This window comes from Anolis sagrei, chromosome 9, assembly GCF_037176765.1.
Source record: "Anolis sagrei isolate rAnoSag1 chromosome 9, rAnoSag1.mat, whole genome shotgun sequence".
In the NCBI taxonomy this organism is placed as follows: domain Eukaryota; kingdom Metazoa; phylum Chordata; class Lepidosauria; order Squamata; family Dactyloidae; genus Anolis; species Anolis sagrei.
The window spans coordinates 26405255-26433085 of NC_090029.1; the positions used below are offsets into that span (position 1 = coordinate 26405255).

The 27831-nt window shown below is 43.1% G+C and overlaps 1 protein-coding gene across 9 annotated transcripts in view; it reads right to left on the reverse strand.

Annotated features, from left to right (window-relative positions):
• CELF6 (CUGBP Elav-like family member 6) overlaps window positions 1–27831 on the reverse strand; it is a 196079-nt gene that overhangs the window by 148382 nt on the left and 19866 nt on the right. For 2 of the 9 annotated variants that reach the window (XM_060755331.2, XM_060755330.2), the window contains exon 1: window positions 16472–16571. The exons of the other annotated variants lie outside the window; for them this stretch is intronic. In XM_060755331.2, the coding sequence (XP_060611314.1) occupies window positions 16472–16525 (54 nt within the window). In that variant the 5' untranslated portion in view covers window positions 16526–16571. Of the gene's footprint in view, window positions 1–16471; window positions 16572–27831 lie in introns of those variants that run through there. 9 annotated transcript variants of the gene reach the window in all.

The following is a 27831-nucleotide window of genomic DNA, read 5'->3' on the forward strand; positions in this document are numbered from 1 at the left end:
TGCTATTAAATACTAGGAATACTAGAAGACCCACAAGCCACTCTAAACACTTTCGCAGAAGCATACGAGAAGCTCGGCCTGTCATTGAACATCGAGAAAACCAAAGTGCTGTTCCAGCAGTCACCAGCCAATCCCTCTCCATTGCCAGAAATACAGCTTAATGGTGTAACATTAGAAAATGTGGACCATTTTGGCTCCGTTGGCAAATGATATGACTTATGGGTATCCCTTGGCAGCCACCTCTCCACCGAAGACAACATTGACACTGAAATATAACACTCCCTGAGCTCTGTGAGTGCAGCATTTTTCCAAATGAAGCAGAGAGTGTTTGAGGACCGGGACATCCATAGGGAGACCAAGGTGCTTGGTCTCCCTATGGCAGGCGAAACGTCAGGAGAGAATGCTTCTAGGACATGGCCATATAGTCTGAAAAACCTACAACAACCCAATACATTGATTCACTGTCGGATTTCAAAAAGAAAGAGAAGGACAGGCAGGGAGAACTTCAGCCATCTCTTCCAAAGGAGTTTCTAAGTCCATCAGAAATATGTGTTTTCTGATGGTCTTTGGTGACCCCTCTGACACCCCCCTTGCAATCCCACCCCCCCCCCCCAGGTTGAGAAACAAAGTCTCTAACCTTCTCTGATTTTATGTCTCCGATGGCTAAGGGTGCATTGACACTGCAGAATTAATGCAGTTCGACACCATTTTCATTGCTCAATGCTATTGATTCCTGATTGATTTATTAATAATATTGATTTATTATTATTATTATTATTATTATTATTATTATTGTAAAACGTATATTATTATATAAATAATTTTTGTAAAATAAATATATTATTATTATTATTATTATTATTATTATTATTATTATTATTTGAAACACAACATGATGAGTCCACAGTAGACACTCTGCTGGCTGTTGTATTGGATCACACGTCGGACACTTCCCAAGTATATTATTATTATTATTATTATTATTATTATTATTATTATTATTTGAAACACAACAAGATGAGTCCACAGCAGACACGCTGCTGGCTGTTGTATTGGATCACACGTCGGACACTTCCCAAGTGTCTAGGATTGTGTGATGTATCGGCGAATAATGCATGCAGATCCCAGTAAGGTGGCCTTCTGCAACTGGCAGATGGTAATCTTGCCAGCACCGATTGTGTTTAAGTGCAGGCTAAGGTCTTTGGGCACTGCACCCAGTGTGCCGATCACCACTGGGACCACCCTGACTGGTTTGTACCAGAGTCTTTGCAGTTCAATCTTTAAATCCTCATATTGTGTCAGCTTTTCTGCACTCCTGCTGTCACCCGCGATTGCGACATTGACGATCCATACTTTGTTTTTTAACATTATTATTATTATTATTATTATTATTATTATTATTAAACTGGAAAACTGGGGATTTAAAGATTCCTGGGAGATGTAGTTTCCTAAGATCTTTGCCTTCTCTGTCCAAGCTTTCCAGCACCCCAAAAAACTACAAATCCCAGGATCCTATTGAACTAAGTCATGGAAATTAAGGTGCATTAATTCAATAGCGTGGATGCATCCTCATCACCGTTTTGTCCTTCCTTGTTGCTGTTCTTTCCTCTTCCTCCCGAAACCAGCAAAGACAAACTCGAACAAGGCTGCTTCTGTCAACCATCTCCTTATCATCAGGAAAGCATTGATTTGGTGCAACCGAGATCCCGGGATATGGTTCGAAGAGACACAACACAGCGGCCTCGTTGAAGCCAAGCAGGAACTGGATCTATCTACGGACTGTAGGAAAACCCACCTGGGAATCCAATAGACATTTCTCCGAGTTTTATAGGCACAATGGGATTCGAGGCACAATAGAAACGTACGGAATAAATACAAATGGGCTGAGAGCAAACCAAGCGTGAATTCTCCCTAGCAGCCAAAGTGACTCAACTGAGGCTAATGTACTCTGGATATATCATGAGACGGCATGACTCATTGGGGAAGATGATAACGCTCCGCAAAATGGAAATCAGTAGGAAAAAGGCAGCCAGAGGAGTGTAATGATTTGAACATTGGGCTCGAGCTCGGGAGACCAGAGTCTGAATCAACCTGCTCTATGGCCTCGGAGACGTCACACTCTCTCGGCCTCAGAGGAAGGCAACCGCAAACCCTTTTGGGACAAAGCTTGCTAGGTTAGGTTTGCCTCGGGAGTCACCTTAAGCCCAAAATGCCCAACAACAACCTAGGAAAAGAAAAAGAACCAACTGCAATGTATTGATTTATTTAAGGAAATCCTAGCCTCAAATTTGCAATACATGAGCACGAATGGGGTTCAGCTTCCAATGTATAGAACCAGCATAATTGCAAGTAAACCATCGTGAGTCCCATTTGTGGGAGAAAAGGATAATAAAAGTAAACTAATAATATTAATAATAATAATAATAATTATTATTATTATTACTAGCTGTGCCCTGCCACGCGTTGCTGTGGCCCACATGGGGCTTCTGTGTGGGAGGTTTGGCCCAATTCTATCATTGGTGGGGTTCAGAATGCTCTGTGATTGTAGGTGAACTATAAATCCCACCAACTACAACTCCCAAATGTCAAGATTTTATGTTCACATTTGGGCATATTGAGTATTCGTGTAGAGTTTGGTCCATATCCATCATTGTTTGAATCCACAGTGATCTCTGGATGTAGGTGAACTACAACTCCAAAACCAAAGGACACTGCCCACCAGTACTTTCTGTTGGTCATGGGAGAACTGTGTGCCAAGTTTGGTTCAATTCCATTGTTGGTGGGGTTCAGAATGCTCTTTGATTGTAGGTGAACTATAAATCCAGCAACTACAACTCCCAAATGACAAAATCAATTTTTTTGAGTGAAGGCCGTACATTGGGTTGTTAGGTGTCTTGTGTCCAAATATGGTGTCAATTCGTCAGGTGGTTTTTGAGTTCTGTTAATCCCACAAACGAACATTACATTTTTATTTATATAGATTTGAAACACAACAAGATGAGTCCACAGCAGACACTCTGCTGGCTGTTGTATTGGATCACATGTCGGACACTTCCCAAGTGTCTAGGACTGTGTGATGTATCGGCGAACAATGCGTACAGATCCCAGTAAGGTGGCCTTTTGCAGCTGGCAAATAGTAATTTTGTCAGTGCCGATTGTGTTTAAGTGCAGGCCAAGGTCTTGAGGCACTGCACCCAGTGTGCCAATCACCACTGGGACCATCTTGACTGGTTTGTGCCAGAGTCTTTGCAGTTCAATTTTTAAATCCTCATATCATGTAAACTTTTCCAGTTTTATTATTATTATTATTATTATTATTATTTCATAATAATGATTTTTATAATAATAATATAAGTTTTGGGTTTCTGCAGTTTTGTCTTTAAATCCTCATATCATGTAAACCTTTCCAGTTTTATAATAATAATTATTATTATTTATTTATTTATTTTATAATAATGATTTTTATAATAATAATAATGTAAGTTTTGGGTAACATATGGCCATGTTCTAGATGTTTTATAATAATAATAATAACAACAACAACAACAACAACAACAACAAGTATGGACCGTTGATGTCGCAATCCCAGGTGACAGCAAGATTGAAGAGAAATAACTGGAAAAGCTGGCACAATATGAGGATTTAAAAATCGAACTGCAAAGGCTCTGGCACAAGCCAAGCAAGGTGGTCCCAGTGGTGATTAGCACTCTGGGTGTAGCTCCTAAAGACCCTGGCCTGCACTTAAAAGCAATCAGCGCTGACAAAGACCTTGGCCTGCACTTAAAAACAATAACCGCTGACAAAATTGCCACCTGTCAGCTGCAAAAGGCCACCCTACTGGTCATCAAGTTTGTAGATGACACCAAATTGGGACAGGGGAGGGAGGGATAGCTAATACCCCAGAAGACAGAGCAGAATTCAAAACGATCTTAACAGATTAGAGATATAATTGGCGAAAACTAACAAAATGAAGTTCAACAGGAACAAATGCAAGAAACTCCACTTAGGCAGAAAAAAGGAAAGACAAAGAGACAGATTGGGGGACGATGCCTGGGTCGAAAGCAGGGTGTGTAGAAAAGATCTTGGGAGTCCTCGTGGGGAGGAAGATGAACATGAGCCAACAATGTGACGTGGCAGCAAACAAAGCCAATGGGATTTTGGCCTGCATCATTAGGAGTCTAGGAGATCCAGGGAAGTCATGCTCCCCATGCTCTATTCTGCTGTGGTCAGACCACACTTGGAATCACACTGTGTCCAATTCTGGGCACTGGAATTGAAGGGAGATGTTGACAAACTGGAATGTGTCCAGAGGAAGAAGGAGACCAAAATGATCAAGGGTTTGGAGAACAAGCCCTATGAGGAGACAAGAGATGGGCAAGTTTAGCCTGAAGAAGAGAAGCCTGAGAGGAGACAGGATGAGGGCCATGTATATGTGAGAGGAAGTCATTGGGAGGAGAGAGCAAGCTTGTTTTCTGCTGCCCTGGAGACTAGGACGCAATGGAACAATGGCTTTAAACTACAGGAAAGGAGATTCCACCTGAACATGAGGAAGAACTTCCTGACTGTGAGAGCCGTTCAGCAGTGGAACTCTCTTCCCTGGATTGTGGTGAAGGCTCCTTCTTTGGAGGCTTTTAAGCAGAGGCTGGCTGGTCATCTGTCAGGGGTGCTTTGAACACAATTTTCCTGCTTCTTGGCGGAATGGGTTTGGATTGGATGGCCCACGAGGTCTCTCCCAACTCTAGGATTCAATGACTCTAGGATCTTCACACTTTATGTGCTGATACATCACACAGTCTTAGACACTTGGGAAGTCAGCATAGTGATCTTGTTTGCTGTGTGCTAATCTTGTTGTGTATCAAATAATAATAATAATAATAATAATAATAATAATAATAAACCATAAAATATATAGTTTCATGTAGTAAGTACTTAGAATTTTCTGCCAAAGAGACCTAATGCTCAAGAGAGTTTCCTAGGAAATCCCAAATCTGCACACTATAAATGCCAGCTTCCATAGGATGTTTTTAAATGTGTGTGTGTATATATAATCTGAGGTTCGAATTGCCATAATATGACAAATCTAAGATTTGGATTGTTTTTCTATTGTTAATAATTTCACACTATTTTCATGTTCACTTTCTGGATGTTTTCACTTGTGTTCTTCTTCAAATCTGCAATCTACTCTGAATCCCAATTTTGGGAAGTAAACAGGATGGAAATACATCTTTGGAGCTTTAACTTTTGCAGATGTGATCCTTCGTTGATTTGAGGAAGACGCTTTTCTCTAGGGATTTCTGGGTCTCTTCCAGCGTATTTCCATGGTCCACTTCCAATGGAACGGGTCCGATTTGGGTGTGAGCGATCAACATCAGCCTGAAGGGGAAAGCGTGTTTGTCACCAAGGGAGCATTGCGGTCAGGGGCATTTAAGGTGCCGCTGGTGCTCGGGGCTCATATAAATCAGATCACAGTATGCCATGAATATCAAGCAGCTTTTGACCCTGTTTGGCTTCTGTGAGATGAAAGTCCCTTCTTCGTTCAGCCGAGATTGGCTAAATTGCCATCGGATTTGGGAAATAGGATTTCTGGGAAGAAGATTCTGAGTCATGGATGGATGGATGGATGGATGGATGGACAGAAGGAAGGGAGGGAGGGAGGGAGGGAGGAAAGAAGTAAGTATGGAAGGAAGGAAATAAATAAAAAAGTAAAGCAGTAAGGAATCAAGGAAAGAAAAAAAGAAGGAAGGAATCAAAGATGGGAAAAAGGAAGGAATCAAGGAAGAAATCAAGGAAGGAAAGAAAGAAGTAAGTATGGAAGGAAGGGAGGAAGGAAATAAATAAAGAAAGAAGTAAAGCTGTAAGGAAACAAGGAAAGAAAAAAAGAAGGAAGGAATCAAAGATGAGAAAAAAGAAGGAAGGAATCAAGGAAGGAAAGAAAAGTAAGTATGGAAGGAAGGAAGGAAGTAAAGAAGTAAAGCAGTAAGGAATTAAGGAAAGAAAGAAGGAACGAAAGAATCAAAGATAGAAAAAAGAAGGAAGGAATCAAGGAAGGAAAGAAAGAAGTAAGTATGGAAGGAAGGAAGGAAGGAAGGAAGGAAGGAAGGAAAGAAGGAAGTAAATAAAGAAGTAAAGCAGTAAGGAATTAAGGAAAGAAAGAAGGAAGGTAGGAATCAAAGATAGAAAAAAGAAGGAAGGAATCAAGAAAGGAAAGAAAGAAAGAAGGAAGGAAGGAATCAAAGAAGGAAAGGAAGAAGTAAGTAAAGAAGGAAGGAAAGAAGGAAGGAAAGAAGGAAGGAAGGAAGGAATCAAGGAAGAAGAAGAAAAAGAAAGGAATAAGTAAAGCAGAAAGGAATGGAGGAAGGAAGGCAATAACGAAATAAGTACAGCAGAAAGGAATCAAGGAAAGAAGGAAGGAAGGAAGGAATCAAGGAAGAAATAAAAAAGTAAAGCAGGAAGTATTCAAAGAAGGAAAGACATAAGAAAGGAAGGAATCAAGGAAGGAAAGAAATAAGGAAGGAAGGAATCAAGGAAGGAAAGAAATAAGGAAGGAAGGAATCAAGGAAGGAAAGAAATAAGTTAGTAAAGAAGGAAGAAATCAAGGAAGGAAGGAAGGAAGGAAGGAATCAAGGAAGAAATAAAGAAGTAAAGCAGGAAGTATTGAAGGAAGGAAAAATTAAGAAGGAAGGAAAAAAGAAGTAAAGAAGGAAGGAAGGAATCAAGGAATGAAAGAATACGGAAGAAAGGAAGGAATCAAGGAAGAAATAAGGAAGGAAGGAAAGAAGGAAGGAAGGAAGGAAGGAAGGAAGGAAGGAAGGAAGGAAGGAAGGAAGGAAGGAAGAGTGAATCAGGAAGGAATCAAGGAAGGAAAGAAAGAAAGAAGGAAACTGAAAAGACAAAGGGTGCATTCACACTTTCCTGATGCCTCGCCAAACTATAACTCTCATGATTCCATAGCACTGAGCAGTGAAAGTGGTGGCAAACTGAATTCATTCTATAGTGTAGGTGTATCTAGAGATGGACAGTATTTTGAGCTTCAGCCGCGCATTTCCTCCCTCTGCCCTGCTTCCCTGTATTTTTAGTGATTGTTGTTTTTGTGCAGCATCTTTTGAAATGATCACGAAAAGAAGATGGTCATGGTTGCGCATGGGTGGGGGGTGGGAATAGAGGAATTTATGGGCCCCGCGATTTACTTAGCCAACCAGCAGCGGTATTGATTTTTATTTAGGAGAATAATTAAATATTTATTTTCACTTTGTTAAGTGCGGGAGGTCGAAGCCCACATAAAGCAGAACGGCTCACCAGCAAGAGGAGATCAATGGCCTGTGGCTTGGGGAGTGTTTGGCGGTGTGGATGGGGTAAGCTTCCGCTAGGATGCCATTTCTCCTTGCTGATGCTTCTATTTCAAAGGGATGGGGGTGGGAAACACAAAGGCCCCCAATGACTAAGGAGTCTGTGTGGGTTGACATCAGATTGACACGTCACATGGGCTCCTGAAAGGAGCTGTCAGAGGGCAAAATGACCGTATGGACCATCTCAAAGAATTCTTCCCCTGTGAAACTTTCCTCCATGCCCACAATTCTTAGCATTGCAGTAAATTAAAACCTCCATTTAGGAAGGAGACTACAACTTCCATGATCCCCATTGTGATCAATGGGAATCACAATCCCCAGAGTCACTTATCTAAGTTCTGGTTGACTATAGTCAACTCTCAATACTTGATTTGCTTAATTCTATTGTTGGTGGGGTTAAAAGGCCTCTGATTATAGGTGAACTATAAATCCCAGGAACTACAACTTCAAAATGACAAGGTTTATTTCCCCCCAAACTCTACCATGTTCACATTTGGGCATATTGAGTATCTGTGCCAAATTTGACCCAGATCCATCATTGCTTGAGTCCACAGTGGATGTAGATGAACTACAACTACAAAACTCAAGATCAATGCCCCCCAAACCTTTCCAATATTTTCTGTTGGTCATGGGAGTTCTGTGTCTAAATCCCAGCAACTACAACTCCCAATTCTATCATTGGTGGGATTCAGAATGTTCTTTGATTGGAAGCGAACTATAATTCTCAGCAACGACAACTCCCAAATGACAAGGTCTATTTTCCCCAAACTCCACCAGTGTTCACATTTGGGTATATTGAGTATTTGTGCCAAGTTTGGTCCAGATCTACCAGTGTTTGTCCACAGTGCTTTCTGGATGTTGGTGAACTACAACTCCAAAACTCGAGGTTAATGCCCACCAAACCCTTCCAGGATTGTCTGTTGGTCATGGGAGTTCTGTGTCTAAATCCCAGCAACTACAATCCCCAAATATCAAGGTCTATTTTCCCCAAACTCCACCAGTGTTCACATTTGGGTATATTGAGTATTCGTGCCAAGTTTGGTCCAGATCTACCATTGTTTGTCCACAGTGCTTTCTGGATGTTTGTGAATTACAACTCCAAAACTCAAGACCAATACCGACCAAACCTTGTGAACTATAAATCCCAGCAACTGCAACTACAACCAAGATTAATTCAATTCCATCATTGGTGGAGTTCAGAATGCTCTTTGATTGTAGGTGAACTATACATCCCAGCAACTACAACTCCCAAATGACAATATCAATCCTCCTTCCCAACTCCACCAGTATTCAGATTTGGGCATATTGTGTATTTGTGCCAAACTTGGTCCAATGAATGAAAAGACATCCTGCATATCAGATATTTACATGACGATTCCTAACAGTAGCAAAATGACAGTTATGAAGTAGCAACGAAAACAATTTTACATTTGAGGGTCACCACAGCATGAGGAACTGTATGAAGGGATTGCAGCATTAGGAAGGTTGTGAAACACTAATATAGATATACAAAGTCTTCCTTCTATCGTTATTCACTAAGGAAGTAATTCCACTGCTGTTGGTACCTCGGTGGGAAAATTAGCCTTGTTTGTATTCCCCTCCATAAAAGGTTCTCTGCTTTCCACCGGAAGCCAATATTCCAGAAGTTTACAAATTAAAACCAAAAAAGGCTTAGGTTAACGTTGAATCATCACTAGCGTTAAAGCATCCAATTAAAAATAATAGAAAGTAGTTTTAAAGCCGTCCAATTAAAAACAGTATAGTACCCTATTAAAAGCCTTTTTTAAAAAAAGAGTTCTCAAAAGCCTGTTGGAATAAACATTGCACTTAATGTGGTCGCGGTTTGCCCAGTTCATATACAACCCTTTCCTGTTTCTGTGGTTCTATCGTCCTTAAAGAGTGCTCCCAAGTTGATTGGACCAACCAATTTTTGCTAATGAATGAGCCCATGTCCTCATATACATCTAAACTAAGAGGGATCTTTGGGCCAGAGCAGAAAAGGTTAGTGTTTGCGACCACAGCTCCTGGATTTCTCTATAACCATTGGCAGAACCATTTTGGGGGGTGTTTGTGTGCAAAAGTAAATACTCCAGATTGGATACTCCAACCGGAATATTTATTTGTTTATTTATTTACGATATTTAAATGCCGCCCTTCTCACCCCAAAGGGGACTCAGAGCAGCTTACAAGTTACATGTACATACAATATATTATATTATTTGCACAGCACAATCCCATATTGTACGACACCACATTTTGTACGACACCACATTATAATATGAAAAATATAATTATATTGCATTATTATATTGTATTACATTATATTATAATCCATATTATATATGCATACAATATATTATATTATTAGCACAGTACAATATTCATATTATATATTACAATATTGTATGACACCACTATACCGTAATATTATTAGTAATATCATCTGTAATATGGAATATATAATAATATTGCATTATTCTTAATATTATATGGTATTACATTTTAATATTATAATCAATATTATATGTGTATACATTATATTATTACCACAGCACAATATTGGTATTATATATTACTATATTGTACTACACCACTATAATGTAAAATTATTAGTAATATCACATGTAATATGAAATATATAATTATATTGTATTATTAGTAGTATTATATTGTATTACATTATAATATTAAAATCCATATTATATGTGCATACAATATATTATATTATTAGCACAGTACAATATTCGTATTATATATTACAAATTGTACGACACCACTATACCGTAATATTATTAGTAATATCACCTGTAATATGGAATATATAATTATATTGTATTATTCTTAGTATTATATTGTATTACATTATAATATTATAATCCATATTATATGTGTATATAATATATTATATTAGTAGCACAGTACAATATTACTATTATATATTACTATATTGTACTACACCACTATAATGTAATATTATTAGTAATATCACATGTAATATGAAATATATAATTATATTGCTTTATTATTAGTATTATATTGTACTACATTATAATATTATAATCAATATTATATATGTATACAATACATTATATCATTGGTATTGTATATTACTATATTGCATTACACCACTATACTGTAATATTATTAGTAATATTACAAGTAATATAAAATATATAATTCTTATATTGTATTATTATTAGTATTACTAGCTGTACCTGCCATGCATTGTTGTGGCCAATCTTCCCTCCTCCTTTCTTTCTCTCCTTCCTTCCTTCCCTTTTTTTCTTTCCTTCTCTCCTTCCTTCCTTCCTTCCTTCCTTCTCTTCTCTTCCTTTGTCCCCCTTTTTCTTTCCTTTCCCCTTTCTCCTCTTCCTTCTCTACCTATTCTTAGACTGCAACTCCCAGCAGTCCTCCTGATCCATCTACCTACCTATCTATCTCTATCTAATCTATATATCTTATCTGTCTGGAAGATTGCTGGGAGTTGCAGTCCAGGAATAAGAAATTGGAAATACGCAGGGATTGGGCTGCTCTCAAAGAGATCCAAGAAGAAGAAAGCTTGCAGCTTGGAAGCAGTACATTTGGATCATCCTCCTCTCCTAAAGGGCCTGGTCAAGGGGGTGCTGGGAGTTGTAGTCCAAAACAGAGTGTGGATATGCTATTGTATGTTTTGTTTGCCAAGGGAGTTGGCAAACTGCGCTGTAGCATCTTTTTGCTTTTGGGGGGCTTTTTAAGTCCTTTCTGCTGTGTTTTTATGAGTGATGGTCACTCATTGGCCTGAAAGGTGTCTTGTGTCCAAATTTGGTGTCAATTCGTCCAGTAGTTTTTGAATATGTTAATCCCACAAACGAACCTTACATTTTTATTTATATAGATATAGTATCCCTGGACTGGAGCCTTTCTTAGGAATCCAGGGCGTAGGTTTGCTAGGGAGCCGCTTCCTCTCGGCATCTGCCACGCAGACACCCTCTCGGCTTCCAGAGACTCCTTTGGCTATTTCCAGGAGAGGAAGCCCGGAAGCAGCAAAGGGGAACAATTCCCAGCATGGATCCAGATACAGCTGCAGATGCTCCCTGCTTGGAGCCAGAGCCCCGAGGGACAGGGAGATGTTTTGGCAGTAATTTATGGGCCGTTCTCTCATTCCGTAAAGCAGCCATCTGTCAGCACGCGACATAAAATATCGGTAAAAGCCGGCAGATTTTTTTGGCCTCCGAGGCCCAAATGAAGCATGTGCACTGAAGCCACACCCCATAAACACATGAACACCGATATATATAAAGACACACACACACACACTAGCCGTCCCCTGCCACGCATTGCTGTGGCCCAGTCTGGTGATCTGGAAAATAAAATAATGACAAAGTGTTGGCTTCTAATATATGCAATTTATGCTTGTCGGCAAACAGCACTTCTTGCTGTTTCTTTGTCAATATTGATGTGAAGATTGTCTGGTTTGCCTACTCTGAAACATGCAACACATAATTGTCCTTCTTTAGGAGTCCCTTTCAAATCCATGATACTATATCTGTGTGTGTGTGAATCATATATAACTATCTACATCTATGGTTGGATGGCTCTTTGTCAGGAGGGCTTTGATTACGTTTTCTTGCCCTGGTGAAGGGAGTTGGACTGGGTGGGCTTAAGTATTTTCTGTTGGTCATGGGGGTTCTCTGTGGTAAGTTTGCCCCATTTCTGTCATTGGTGGGGTTCAGAATGCTCTTTGATTGTATGTAGGTGAATTATAAATCTCAATAACTACAACTCCCAAATGTCAAGATCTATTTTCCCCAAACTGCATCTGAGTTCACATTTGGGCATTTGGAGTATTCATGCCAAGTTTGATCCAGATCCATCCTTGTTTGAGTCCAGAGTGCTCTCTGGATGTAGGTGAACTACATCTCCCAAACTCAAGCCAATATCCACCAAAGCCTTCCAGACTTTTCTGTTGGTCATGGGGGTCCTATGTGCCACAATTGGTTCAATTCCATCATTGGTGGGTTTCAGACTGCTCTTTGATTGTAGGTGAACTGTAAATACCAGCAACTACAACTCCCAAATGACAGAATCAATTTTTTGAGTGATGATCACTCCTTGGGTTAGTAGGTGTCTTGTGGCCAAATTTGGCGGCAATTCATCCAGTGGTTTTTCAGTTATGTTAATCCCACAAATGAGCATTACATATATGTGTGTGAGAGAGAGGGGGGGAGGCGGACCAAGGATACTAGAAGTAAAATTGACAGAATTGATAAAAGCCTTGTCATGTGGCGGCAGCAAAAAAAAAAGCCAATTGGAGTTTGGCCTGCATCAACTGTGTCCAATTCTGGCCACTGCAATTGAAGGGACATGTTGACAAGCTGGAATGTGTCCAGAGGAGGGCAACTCAAATGATCAGGGGTCTGGAGAACAAACCCTATGAGGAGCGGCTTCAAGAGCTGGGCATGTTTAGCCTGAAGAAGAGAAGGCTGAGGGGAGACATGATAGCCATGTATAAATATGTGAAAGGAAGTCAAAGGGAGGAAAGAGCAAGCTTGTTTTCTGCTGTACTCGAGACTAGGACGCAATGGAACAATGGCTTCAAACTATAGGAAAGGAGATTACACCTGAACATGAGGAAGACCTTCTTAACTGTGAGAGCTGTTCAGCAGTGGAACTCTCTGCCCTGGAGTGTGGTGGAGGCTCCTTCTTTGGAGGCTTTTAAACAGGGCCTGGATGGCCATCTGTCAGAGGTGCTTTGAAGGCAATTTTCCAACTTCTTCACAGGGGTTTGGAATTGATGGCTCATGAGATCTCTTCCAACTCTATAGAAAGATAGAATCATAGAGTGGGAACTCAACTGCCATTTGAGCTCAGGCCCTGGCTTATATAGGTTAAATAGGAAGGAACCACTCACTCCCAGAGAGCTTCAAAGAATAGGAAACAATGAGTCACTAATTGCTGCCCTGCAACTGTCAATCACAGCTGGCTAAAGAATTTGGCCTCGGCTCTCAAAACAAACACTCAAAGCAGCTAATCTTAAACATTCACTCAGATTCCTAATGCACTCTAAGACAAGGCTTATCTGAAGCAGAGGGAACAAGATGGCTTCTTGCTTCCTCAACTTCTGTGGGAACTCAACTGCCACTTGAGCTCAGGCCCTGGCTTATATAGGGCTCAGGCCCTGGCTTATATGGGATTATATATGATTCTATGATTCTATGAAAGAGATCTTGTAGCTCCATTGAGCTCTTTCCAGCCTGGCTGTGCCCTGACCTCCTCTCTGCAAAAAAAGTATAGTGCAAAAGGAAAAGGATCTGCCCTTTTTGCCAGCTCCTGGAGGTAAAAAACAAGGCCGAGCATTATAGATCGGAGTGGCAGAAGCCACCCAGGTCCTACCAACCGAGGCAAGCTGAGCGAAAAGGGGAGGAATAGCTTCCCAATATGCCGACGAGTGCTGTCATGCGGATCACATTAGGAAAATGGCCCGATGGGACTCTCCAATGTTGTCGTGAGCCTGCCTTCGGGGAAACTCTCGTTCCTGGCCATCCCATCCTCCGGCAGCAGCTCAACGTGAAAGAAAGCCGCAGCGCTCTTTTCCTGGCACAGAGCGGAGGGTGGCTCTTCTTCCCCTCTGCCTTCCTCCCTCGTCCCTCCCAGTCATGCCTCATTCCTCCCACGCATCCACACAGGCATCAGGAAATGAAGGGCCCTCCAAATCGTGCTTGAAAGCTGCAGCGGGCGTTTAGACATTATTTTTTATTTGATATGCATTTTTGGAGGTGGTTGCAACCACTTCTATGTGCCGCCGCTGGTTGGATGAGTTTTGGAAGTTGCCAGTGGGGATGGTAATGCGATGATGAGGCAGTAGTGCTGAAGGACAGCTCCTCAGCACAGAATCATAGCATTGGAAAGGCTGACAAAAGCTACCCATTCCAACCCCATTCTGCCATGCAGGAATACACAAACAAACCCCCCCAACAGATGGTCATCAGCCTCAGCTGAAAGACCTCCAGAGAAGGAGATCCCAATGGAGTCCAAATCAGCAGCACATTCCACTGATAAACAACACTTACCATCAGGAACTTTTTTGAACGTTTCAGTGGAATCTCTTTTGTATTATCAAAGGCTTTCATTTCTGGAATCACTTGGTTGCTGTGAATATTCTGGGCTGTCTGGCCATGTTCCAGAAGCATTCTCTCCTGACGTTTCGCCTGCATTTATGGCAGACATCTTCAGAGGATGTGAAGACTGTTGGAAACTAGGAAAATGTGGAATAATGTCCAGGGTGGGAGAAAGAACTCTTGTTTGTTGGAGGCAAGTATGAATACTTCAATTAATCACCTTGATTAACACTGCAAAACCTTGCAGCTTCAAATCCTGGCAGATTTCTGCCTGGAGGTATCCTTTGTTGGGAGGTGTTAGCTGGCCCTGATTGTTTCTTCCAGCCATGAAAGCCTTCAGTAACACATCATTGGGTTGCTGTAAGTTTTCTGGGCAGTATGGACATGTTCCAGCAGCATTCTCTCCTGATGTTTTGCCCACATCTATGGCAGGCATCCTCAGAGGTTGTGAGGTCTGTTGGAGGAAAGTGGGGTTTCTATATTTGTGAAATTTCCAGGGTGGGAGAAAGAACTCTTGTTTGTTGGAGGTAAGTTTGAATGTTGCAATTGGCCAGCTTGATTACAATGAATGGCCTTGCAGCTTCAAAGCCTGGTTTCTTCCTGCCTGAAAGCATGCTTTGTGGGGAGGTGTTAGCTGGCCTTGATTTTTCCCTGCCATGAAAGCCTTTGACAACACATTATATAAATGGGTTTTATATATCTGTTAATTGATGTCCAGGGTGAAAGAAAGAACTCTTTTGTGTTGGAGGTAGGTGTGAATGTTTCAATTGGCCACCTTGATTAGCAGTTTCAAGGTGTAGCTTCTTACTATCTGGGGGAATCCTATGTTGGGAGGTGATTAGCTGGACTTGATTGTTTCTTGTCTGGAATTCCCCCCCCCTTTTTTTTAGTGTTGTTCTTTATTTACTGTTATGATTTTAGAATTTTTTTTAATACTGGTATCCAGATTTTGTTAATTTTTGTGGTTTCTTCCTTCCTATTGAAATTGTCCACATGCTTGTGGATTTCAATGGCTTCTCTCTGTAGTCTGACAAGGAACTCCAGACAAGAAACAATCAGGGCCAGCTAATCACCTCCCAACAAAGGATTCCCCCAAGCAGTAAGAAGCCACACCTTGAAACTGCCAGGCCATTAAATGCTAATCAAGGTGGCCAATTGAAACATTCACACCTACCTCAAACAGACAAGAGTTCTTTCTCCCACCCTGGACATCATTTAAACCTCATTTTCCTAGTTTCCAACAGACTTCACAACCTCTGAGGATACCTGCCATAGATGCAGGCGAAACGTCAGGAGAGAATGCTTCTTGAACATACAGCCCAGAAAACGTACAACAACCCAGGAATCTCTTTTCCTGCAATTTGGATATCACATTATGCAAGGCACTCACCCCATCATGAGTACAGTGAATTTCTTGTCTCCCGCTCTTCATATTTTATGAACAGGGGCCGGTCAGAAAAAGCAGAAGCGATGTCAATGTAGAGAGCAAGCGAACCAAAGACACCACCTCCTTTTGACAGAGCAAATTCCCTGGGACAGGAATAGTGAAGCAAGCCTACCCTAGAACGAGGGAGACTGCAACACCCGAGGTGCAAACTTCCCCACTAAATGGAAGAGAGGCATCACAATGCTTATCTCATGTCCCTGTTAAACCCTTGTGCTGACAGGACTGCTGACAGACAGGTCAGAAGTTCAAATCCGGGGAGAACGGGTTGAGCTCCCTCTGTCAGCTCCAGCTCCCCATATGCAGGGACATGAGAGAAGCCTCCCACAAGGATGATTAAAAAAAACAGCAAACATCCGCGCAACGTCCCTTGGGCAATGTCCTTGCAGACGGACAATTCCCTCACACCAGAAGCAACTTGCAGTTTTGCAAGTCGCTCCTGACACACACACACAATCACAATGTTTAAAAATAATCCACAGCCTCTGCTGCATGCATGTTCAGCCTCCTTAGCAAAGAAGGAACAGGCATCCGAGCTTTCATTTCAAACCCTGTGCATACAAGTTGCCGTCTCGCATCCCTACCTTTCTTCCTGCATCTCCATCACAACTAGATTGGAATGCATTTAGCCGGAGCATCAGGCTTCTGTGTCTTCTTCTACCCCATCATCACCATCACCATTCACTTGACTATGCACATGCTCACTTTGCACACACCCACACTTTAAGGGGAATGTATACAATCCGGATGCGCTCTTGAGAAAACAGATTGATCCAATCTCCGCAACTGGTAGAAGAAGTCGTTGCGGAGATGCTGGTGGGAATAGCCAATGTCAGCAAGGCAGGATCCAGTCCTTTCCCATGTATGTGTCTGCAAGAAAGGGAACCCTATGAAATTCATGGGGTCACCATCATTTCCCAGGTACCTATGGTGACCCCCTAAACTTCACAGGGTTTTCATAGGCAAGGAAAACTCAGAGATGGCTTTTCCAGCTCTTTCTTCTCAAACATAGCCTAGAGCACCTATCCTTCGTCAGTGGTCTTCCATCCAAATACTAACCAGACTGGCCCTGCTTCATTCCAAGATTATGGCAGATCTGGTGCTTTTAGAATATATAGAATATGGTTTATGTTCTCTCTCAGCCTTCTCTTCAAGCTAAACATACCCAGCTCCCTAAGATACTTCTTAAAGCAGGTATGGGCAAACCCAGGCCCAGAGACCGGATGCGGCCCCTTGGGCTCTCTTCTCAGGCCGTCCTCCCTCTCAATATCCTATCCTTCCTTCCCTCTCTCTTCCTCCTTCCCTCCATCTTTCTCCTTCCCTTCCACCCTTCCACCCTTGCTTCCTTCCTTTCTTTCCTTCCTCCTTCCCTCCTTCTTTTCCTTACCTACCTCTTTTTCCCTCCCTTCTTCCTTCCCTCTCTCCCTTTCTCCTTCATTCCTTCCTTCCTTCCACTCTTTCCTTCTTCCTTCCTTCTCTTCACCTCCCTCTTTCCCCCTCCTTCCTTCTCTTCAACCCTTTAAACCTTTCTTTCTTCCCTCTCTCCCTTTCTCCTTCCTTCCTTCCTTCCTTCCTTCCTTCCTTCCTTCCTTCCACTCTTTCCTTCCTCCTTCCTTCCTTCTCTTCACGTCCCTCTTTCCCCCTCCTTCCTTCCCTTCGACCCTTTAATCCTTCCTTTCTTCCCTCTCTCCCTTTCTCCTTCCTTCCTTCCTTCCTTCCTTCCTTCCTTCCTTCCACTCTTTCCTTCCTCCTTCCTCCCTTCTCTTAACCTCCCTCTTTCTCCCTCCCTTTCTCCTTCCTTCCTTCCTTCCATCCATCCAACCATTCATCCTTCCCCTCCACCCTTTCATACTTCCTTCCTTTTTGCCTTTCCTTCCTTCCTTCTTTCCTCCCTCTTTCCATCTTTCCCTCTTTCTCCTTCCTTCTCTCTTTCCTTTATCCTTCCTTCCATCCATCTTTCTCTTCCCCCCTTTCTTTCTTCTTTCTCTTTTTCCTTACACCTTCCCCTCCCTCCCTTCCTTCCTTCCTTCCTTCCTTCCTTCCTTCCTTCCTTCCTTCCTTCCTTCCTTCCTCCCTCCCTCCCTCCCTCCCTCCCTCCATCCATCCATCCCACCCTTTCATCCTTCCTTCCTTTTTGCCTTTTCTTCCTTTCTTTTCGCCCTCCTTCCATCTCTCCCTCTTTCTCCTTCCTGCTCTCTTTCCTTCCTTCCTCCTTCCCTTCCTCCCTCCCTTCACTCGGCAGCCAGTCCGCCTAGCAGGGAGTGCTAGCATACAGCCCCCAAGTTAGAAAGTTTGCCTATGGGTGTCCTAGAGGGATTCATAGTTTCCAGGCCTTTGACCATTTTAGTTGCCCTCCTTTGTCAAGCTACTAGTGTCAAGCTGCACTATCCAGCAACAGCCTACAATCCCAGAAATCGGAGTTTCCTGCAAGGAATTGCTGCAAGTCTCTGTGCATTTTGGCACACTCCACTTGCCACTATTTGCAGTGGGCAAAGGGTGTGGAACGCCACATAAATTCGGCACACAAACTTTGGTGCCGAATCATCCTCTTGCTTCCCTTGGAGTTGCATTGCCCAGAGGCCACGGTGCCACATGAGCATGCCATGTGGGGGGGGGGGGGGTTGCATGTCGACAACGACTGCCTTTCTCCACACATGGCACATGCCATGCGCCGGTGTGCGTTTCCACGGCAACAGAGGCAGCTCGCTGGCTCCCTGTATCAGGGATGCCTGTAATTAGATCCACCGCCACAGCTGTCAATCCTCGTTTAACAGCCTCCTATTTAACTCCTGGCTCCAGTAATTAGGGTTTACTAAACAGAATGTCAGGCAATTAGAACAGCGGGTCAATAGCTTTCCATGTCACCTCTTTTGAGAGAGGATGCAACGCCGCCTCCTCCTCCAATGGGGTCCCATCCAAAGGGGGCAAAGGCACCCTAGGGTGCCACGTGGGAGCAAGGAAACCCATAGGAACAGAACAAGTGCCACATTCCGCCAAGGATTGGCACATAACAGGCTGCAGCAGTCGTGACATTTTCGGGCTGCAGCAGTCGTGACATATGGAAATCTCAGTAATGCCATCCCAAAACAATCTACATGTGTCTACACCAGGCATGGGCAAACTTGGGCCCTGCCAGCTGTTAGGAATTGTGGGAGTTGAAGTCCAAAATACCTGGAGGGCCCAAATTTGCCCATGCCTGGTCTACACTGTTGAAAAGACATCACTTTAGCTGCCATGGCACAATTGGTGCATCTACACTAGGTCCTTCATCCTGACTTCATCCTGACGGAGAGTTTCATCTATGCTTACGATCATGCCATCACCGCTCAATTAAGGAGCTTTGAAATGGTTGAACAGAAGCTCTCCAAAGGATTTGGTCAGTGTTTCTCAATCTTCCTAATGCCACGACCCCTTCATACAGTTTCTCGTGTTGTGGTGACCCTCAACCATAACATTATTTTCGTTGCTACGCCATAACTGTAATGTTGCTCCTGTTATGAATCGTAATGTCAATATCTGATATGCAGGATGGATTTTCATTCACTGGACCAAATTTGGCACAAATACCTGATACACTCGAATTTGAATACTGTTGGGGTTGATGGGGGGATTGATTTTGTCATTTGGGAGTTGTAGTTGCTGGGATTTATAGTTCACCTATGATCAAAGAGCATTCTGAACTCCACCAATGAAACTGAACCAAAATTGGCACACAGAACTCCCATGGCCAAGAGAAGAAGGGTTTGGTGGGCATTAATCTTGAGTTTGGGAATTGTAGTTCACCTACATCCAGAGAGCACTGTGGACTCAACCAATGATGGATCTGAACCAAACTTGACATGAATACTCAATATGCCCAAATATGAACACTGGGGGAGTTTGGAGAAAATATACCTTGACATTTGGGGGTTGTAGTTACTGGGATTTATAGTTCACCTACAATCAAAGAGCATTCTGAACTCCACCAACGATGGAATTGGGCCAAACTTGGCACGCAGAACTCCCTTGATCAACAGAAAAGACCGAAAGGGTTTAGTGGGCATTGACCTTGAATGTTGGAGTTGTAGTTCACCTACATCCAGAGAGTCCTGTGGACTCAAACAATGATTGATCCAGACCAAACTTGGCATGAGTACTCAGTATGCCCACATGTGAACACTGGTGGAGTTTGAGGAAAATAGAAAAGGAAAAGGGGGGAAAGGAAAGGGCCTGGGGCTGTTAGGAATTGTGGGGGTTGAGGTCCAAAGCATCTGGAGGGCCCAAGTTCACCCATGCCAGGTGTAGATGCACTCTTTGTCTTTGCAGTTTCTACTCATTCTCCTTCCTTCCTCCTTTTGAAAAAACAAGAGGAGTCAAGGATAGGATGAAATAATAATAATAATAATAATAATAATAATAATAATCTTTATTTATACCCCGCTACCATCTCCCGAGGGACTCGGTGCGGCTTACATGAGGCTGAGCCCACAATTCATCAATGATAAAGCAATAACAACAATTAATACAGACAATAAAATAAAACTCATAACAAAAACTAAACAATAAACAATAGCAGTAACACAACAACGTTTAAAACCTATGATTGAACCAAATGTAATAATTAAAATTTAAGAATAATGCTGAGCATGAACAGATGAAATATGAACTAGGATAGAGTTTTCAGAGAGGGATGGGGCGTGCAGACATTCCTAGATCAATAGTAAAGAGCATTTCGAGGACATATTGCTGGGAGTTTCCTTATTCTGGGAAGGCACACTGGAACAACCACGTTTTCAGGCTCCTCCGAAGGACTGCCAGGGTTGGGGCATGCCTGATGTCCTTGGGGAGTGAGTTCCAGAGTTGAGGGGCCAGCACCGAGAAAGCCCTCTCCCTTGTCCCCACCAATCGTGCCTGCGATAGAGGTGGGAGCGTGAGCAGGGCCTCTCCAGGTTCGTACACAGAAATGCGGTCACGCAGGTAGGTGGGTCCCAAACTATTCAGGGCTTTGTCGGTAAGAACCTGCACCTTGAATTGGGACTGGAAAATGAACGGCAGCCAATGGAGCTCCTTAAACAGAAGGGTTGACCGCTCCCTGTAAAGACACCAGTTAACAACCTGGCCGCCGCCTGTTGAACCAATTGAAATTTCCGGGCCTTTTTCAAGGGCAGGCCCATGTAGAGTGTATTACAGTAATCCAATCTGGAGGTGACTAAGGCATGGAGCACCCTGGCCAGATCTGCCTTCATGAGGTATGGTCACAGCTGGTGCACGAGTCTTAATTGTGCAAAGGCCCTCCTGGCCACCGCCGACGCCTGAGCCTCAAGCGTAAGTGATGAGTCCAGGAGGACTCCCAAACTGCGGACCTGTGACTTCAGGGGGAGTGCAACCCCGTCCAACACAAGTTGCCACCCTATACCCCAATCCGGTTTGCGATCGACCAGGAGGACCTCTGTCTTGTCGGGATTGATCTTCAGCTTGTTCCTCCTCATCCAGACAGCCGGAGCGGTCAGACACTCGTCCAGCACCCAAGGAGCTTCCTTGGAATTGGGTGGAAAAGAGTGTCCCACCCTGGTCATTCCACAGATATATAAGCCCATTTTCCTACTTCCAACAGACCTCACTACTTCTGAGGATGCTTGCCATAGATGCAGGTGAAACGTCAGGAGAAAATGCCTCTAGAACATGGCCATAAAGCCCGGAAAAACCTACAACAACCCAGTAGTAGAGTTGCGCGTCATCTCCATAGAGATGGCGCCCAACTCCAAAACTCTGGGATGCCTGATGCAGAGAAATGCAACAGAGATGAGTCAGTGATCTCTTTCGCATCCCAGCAACAAAGAAATAGCTAGCTATCGAACCCATGACAAATGATGGACCGTTGTGGTGTTTGTGTACGGCGGTGTATGTGTCTGTGCACACGCATGCATTTACTTTTAGCGCAGTGACGATCCTTGATGCCTATTTGGCACGGGCTGACACTTGTCCACCTTAATAAATATCATAGACTACCAGATGGAATATAAAATAGAGATATTGGATTCTGACGGGTGCTGAGCACAACAGTAAATCAATCAGTGGCGTGCGGAGCAAAGTGACGTTGTAAGGTAAGCAATTTTGCCTTTAATCACCGCAATATCCTGAATGATGCCTTGAGAAGAAGGGGTTTTAATCTTTGGCTTCAGGGGGTCCACAGACCAGATCGAAAAACCACGGGCTGTTCTCATTTGATTTCGTTCCTGCTACTTTGGGAATAATATTCAAACACTGGGTGAGGTATGTCCATTGTTTTACCTCAATTCTCATTGGAGACTAAGGGTTTTGTGTTTTTTTAAAAAAAAGAAAAAGAAAATAATGTGTTGTCACAGGCTTTCATGGCCAGAAGAAACAATCAGGGCCAGCTAACACCTCCCAACAAAGGATTCCCCAAGGCATCAACCAGCCAGGCTTTGAATCTGCAAGGCCAATCAATGCTAATCAAGCTGGCCATTTGCACCATTCACACTTGCCTCCAACAAAAAAGAGTTCTTTCTTCCAACCTGGACATTCCACAAATATTGAAACCCCACTTTCCTCCAACAGACCTGCCATAGATGTGGGTGAAAAGTCAGGAGAGAATGCTGCTGGAACATGGCCATACAGCCCAGAAAACTCACAGCAACCCAATGATGTGTTGTCAAAGGCTTTCATGGCTGGAAGAAACAATCAGGGCTTGGATATTTCAGAGGAAGGAACTGGTGAAACTACTTCTGAGTATTCCCAGGAAAATTATTATTAGTAGTATATTTATTATTATTTATATTATTATTTCACTTGTGCGTCAGTTCGGACGAGCCATTGCCATCTTTTCAATTGAATGATGGCTTCATGGGGAATTTCTGGAATTGGGGTCAGATGATTCATGCCTTTAAGGTCTTCCTTCCTCCAAAGCCAGGTCTCTCCATCTTTTCCTGCACACAGAGCCTTCCTTAAGCGGCGTCCGAGTTGCGTCCAAGTTGCGTATTGCATGTAATTGGAAATCTCCCAAACAGTGGTTGCGTTGATCAAATTGGGGAGATGGCGATGATTTACAACCTTGCTGAGTAAGTGCAGCCAGGAAGAATATACAATGCGCGCGTGCATTTATATATGCGCCTGAGCGAAAAAGGGCCTATCGCTTCGGCTTATCGTCGGCGTGGAAAGCCCATCAAGCTTCCGAAGGCATTCCAATCAGAAACGGCGGCGTATATTTCTTCAGACAGCGATTCAGTTACATAACTTTCAGTTCCAACCTCTTTCAACAGATAGTTATCCTCTTTCTCCTCCAGCTTTTTCAAAGGAACCTGGCAGGAATGCATTAAAAGCAACTGCATTCCATATTTAGGGTTGGGGAAAATAATAAAGCTGGCAACAGTGCCCCTCTGTATCCATGGATTTTGCATCCACAGATTCGGTCATTCAAGGCTTGAAGATTATTTTTATAAAAACCACAAAAGCAAACTGTATCTTTGTCACTCTATGTAAGGGACACAATTTTCCACTCCCATTTAAGTTTTGCTTCAGAGAAGAAAGCTGGGTAACAACAACAACAAGAAGAAGAACAACAGCAACAAAACACAAGCATTCACAGTCAAGCATGACTTTTGATTTACATTCTATTGCTACCATATGCCAATTTTGTATCTGTGTTTGATGCAAGTTTTTTTTAAAAAAAATATGGGTTGTTGTAGATTTTTCAGGCTATATGGCCATGTTCTAGAAGCATTCTCTCCTGACGTTTGGCCTGCATCTATGGCAAGCATCCTCAGAGGTTATGAGACCTTACAACCTCTGAGGATGCTTGCCATAGATGCAGGCAAAACATCAGGAGAGAATGCTTCTAGAACATGGCCATATAGCCCGAAAAATCTACAACAACCCAATGATTCCAGCCATGAAAGCCTTCGACAATGTGTTTTTATCTGTGTAATTAATTGTAAATATTTTATATTCCTATGTTTTTGAATTTGTTGTCATCAGGAGAGGTTAGTAATACATACATTTTATTAATATTTTTACTACTACTACTACTACTATGGAACATCCGTAGGGATACCAAGGTGCTTGTTTATAAAGCTATTGTCCTCACAACCCTGTTACATGCCTGCGAAACGTGGACTGCCTACAGACATAACATTCAAATCTCTTGGGAAGACAAGCGGACAAATGTCAGCACGCTGGAAGAAGCAAAGATCACCAGCACTGAAGTGATGGTCTTCCACCATCAACTCTGCTGGACCGGCCACGTTGTCCAAATACCCGATCACCGTCTCCCAAACCAGCTACTCTGACAGACAGGAAAAGAGATTCAAAGATGGGCTCAAAGTCAACCTTAAAAACTGTGGCATAGACACCAAGAACTGGGAAGCCCTGGCCCTTGAGCACTCCAGCTGGAGGTCAGCTATGACCAGCAGTGCTGTAGAATTTGAAGAGGCATGAATGGAGGGTGAAATAGACAAACATGCCAAGAGGAAGGCATGTCAAGCCAAACCTGACCAGGACCGCCTTCCACCTGGAAACCGATGCCCTCACTGTAGAACATGCAGGTCAAGAAAAGGGCTCCACAGTCACCTAAGGACCCACTGCCAAGACACCACACTTGGAGGACAATCTTACTTAGACAATGAGTGTACCATTTTTCCCAATGTTGTAGAGAGTGTTTGAGGACCGGGACATCTGTAAGGAGATCAATGTGTTTGTTTATAAACCCATTGTCCTCCCAACCCTGCTCTACGCCTGCAAAATGTGGACTGTCTACAGATGTCACATGCAACTCCTGGAACGATTCCATCAGCGTTGCCTTCAAAAAAAATCCTGCAAATCTCTTAGGAAGACAGGCGGACAAATGTCAGCATGCTGGAAGAAGCAAACACCACCAGCACTGAAGCAATGCTCCTACGCTATCAACTCTGCTGGATCGGCCACATTGTCCGAATGCTCAATCAACCATCTCCCAGAGCAGCCACTATACTCTCAACTCAAGAATGGAAAACAGAATGTTGGTGGACAGGAAAAGAGACTCAAAGCTAATTTTAAGAACTGTGGAATAGACACCAAAAACTGGGAAGCGCTCTAACTGGAGGTCAGCTGTGACTAGCAGTGCTGTGGAGTTTAAAGAGGCACAAATAGAGGGCAAAAGAGAGAAATGTGCCAAGAGGAAGGTGCGTCAAGCGAACCCTGAACAGGACCACCTTTCATCTTGAAACTGATGCTCTCACTGTGGAAGAACATGTGGATCAAAAATAGGGCTCCACAGTCACCTACTTATCCATTGCCAAGACCCTACACTTGGAAGGCCACCATACTCGGACAACAAGGGATCACCTTAATTAGTAAATAAGTAAGATGCAAAACAAACTAGTATCACAAGGCATCCATCCCTTAATAAATAAATAAACAGATCCGAATAAAGTAGTAAATAGAGCATGCACTTTTTTTCTGTTCTTAATCATGACTCATTTCATTACCAGGAAAGACAGCATGAAGCATCCTTCGAGTTCGCCGTTTAGTAACAGCGAGAGAACAGTGTGTCCTTTTAAGAAGAGTTTCAGAGGAAGGCAAAGTCAAAAGTCACAGCTAAGTAGTGCTAGGGAAAAAAAACCAAACCCAGATGAAACCGGGTTGTTGTAGGTTTTTTGGGTTGTATGGACATGTTCTAGAAGCATTCTCTCCTGACGTTTTGCCTGCATCTGTGGCAAGCATCCTCAGAGGTTGTGAGGTTTGTTGAAACTAGGAAAATTGGGTTTATATATCTGTGGAAGGTCCCGGAGGGTGGAGAGAAAGAACCCACTCACAGCTCTGCAGGAGTCTCCCAGATACCATGAAACTGTGGGCAAGTCTACAGAGGGACCACCAAACGCAGCAGCATTGTCCAGACACGAATCAAGGAACATGAAAGGCACTCCAGATTAACTCAACCAGAGAAGTCAGCCATAGCAGAGCACCTGATGAACCAACCTGGACACAGCATATGATTTGAGAACACAGAAATGCTGGACCACACCAACAACCACCATGTCAGGCTACACAGAGAAGCCATTGAAATCCACAAGCAGGTGGACAATTTCAACAGAAAGGAGATGAAAATGAACAAAATCTGGCTACCAGGATTTTAAAAACTTTAAAATTATAATAGTAAATAAAAAACAAAACTCAAACACAGGGGAATAATAATAATAATCATCATCATCATCATCATCATCATCATCTTGATTTATACCCTGCCACTATCTCCCCAAAGTGTCTGCGCCCTACACCCAACATCTGCCGGGAAGTAGCAGACAATAGTAAAAGGACCAAGGCAGAGACATCTCCTCCTCATCCCTTGTTTGGCATCAGCCAGCACGTCAACGACTTAAATCAAGAAATAGTTTTCTAAGATCTACAGAGACACTCGCTGGAACACCTCAGCAAGCGAGAGTCCAAAAGTGGCAGGCTCAAACACAGAATCTCAACCAATGGCTGATACCAAATGAGAGACTCCCTCCAGGGCACACAGAAAACTGGGCGACTTGGAAGGCGCTGATCAGACTGCGCTCTGGCACCACGAGATGCAGAGCCAACCTCAAGAAATGGGGCCACAAAGTGGAATCCACGACATGCAATTGTGGAGAAGAGCAAGCCACAGACCACCTGCTGGAATGCAACCTGAGCCCTGCCACATGCACAATGGAGGATCTTCTTATAGTAACACCAGAGGCAGTCCAAGTGGCCAGATACTGGTCAAAGGACATTTAATCAACTACCAAGCTTGCAAACTTTGTGTTTTGTTTGTTTGTTTGTTTGTTTGTTTAAAATGTAATACAAGTGTCTGGTTGCTCCTGACACGATAAATAAATAAGTAAATCTCCCCAAAGGGGACTCAGGACAACAATACATTAAACCACAAAAATGATCACAGTGGGCAGGCCCAGTTCAAAGATTAAAATTTTAAAACACTGGGAGATAAGGCAGCGTAAAATATCAGAAACACTTTAATCGCCCCTCAACAAAGGATTCCCCCCAGGCCCTCTAGGTGTTTTGGACTTCAACTCCCACCATTGCTAACAGCCTCGGGTCCTTTCCTAGAACAGACAAGCATCTCAAGCTCTGAGGATGACCTGGGAAGGAATCCCACTGGAGCATTGCAGCACACCCAAATACCTGGGAGTCACTCTGGACCATTCTATGACCTACAAAAAGCACTGATTGAATATCAAGCAAAAATAAGAAATAATATCATATGAAAGCTGACAGGCACAACCTAGGGATCACAACCAGACACAGTGAAGACATCTGCCTTGCATTTGGTTACTCTGCTGCTGAGTATGCATGCCCAGTGTGGAACACATCTCACCACGCTAAAACCGTGGGTGTGGCTCTTAATGAAACATGCCACATAATCACGGAGTGTCTGTTCCCTATGCCACTGGAAAATTACACTGCCTAGCCGGTATTGCACCACCTGACATCCGCCGGGAAGTAGCAACCAAGAGTGAAAGGACCAAGGCAGTGACATCTCCGGCCCATCCACTGTTTGGATATCAGCCAGCACGCCAACGACTTAAATCAAGAAATAGTTTTCTAAGATCTTCAGAGACACTCACTGGAACACCTCAGCAAGCGAGAGTCCAAAAGTGGCAGGCTCAAACCCAGAACCTCAATCAATGGCTGAGAGACTCCTTCCAGGGCACATAGGTAACTGGGTGACTTGGAAGGCGCTGAACAGACTGAGCTCCGGCACCATGAGATGCAGAGCCAACCTTAAGAAATGGGGCCACAAAGTGGAATCTACAACATGCGAGTGTGGAGAAGACCACCAACTACAATGCAACCTGAACCTTGCCACATGCACAATGGAGGACCTTCTTAGAGCAACACCAGAGACACTCCAAGTGGCCAGATACTGGTCAAAGGACATTTAATAGAATGCCAAGTTTGCAAACTTGTGCTTTTAAAAAAATACAATACA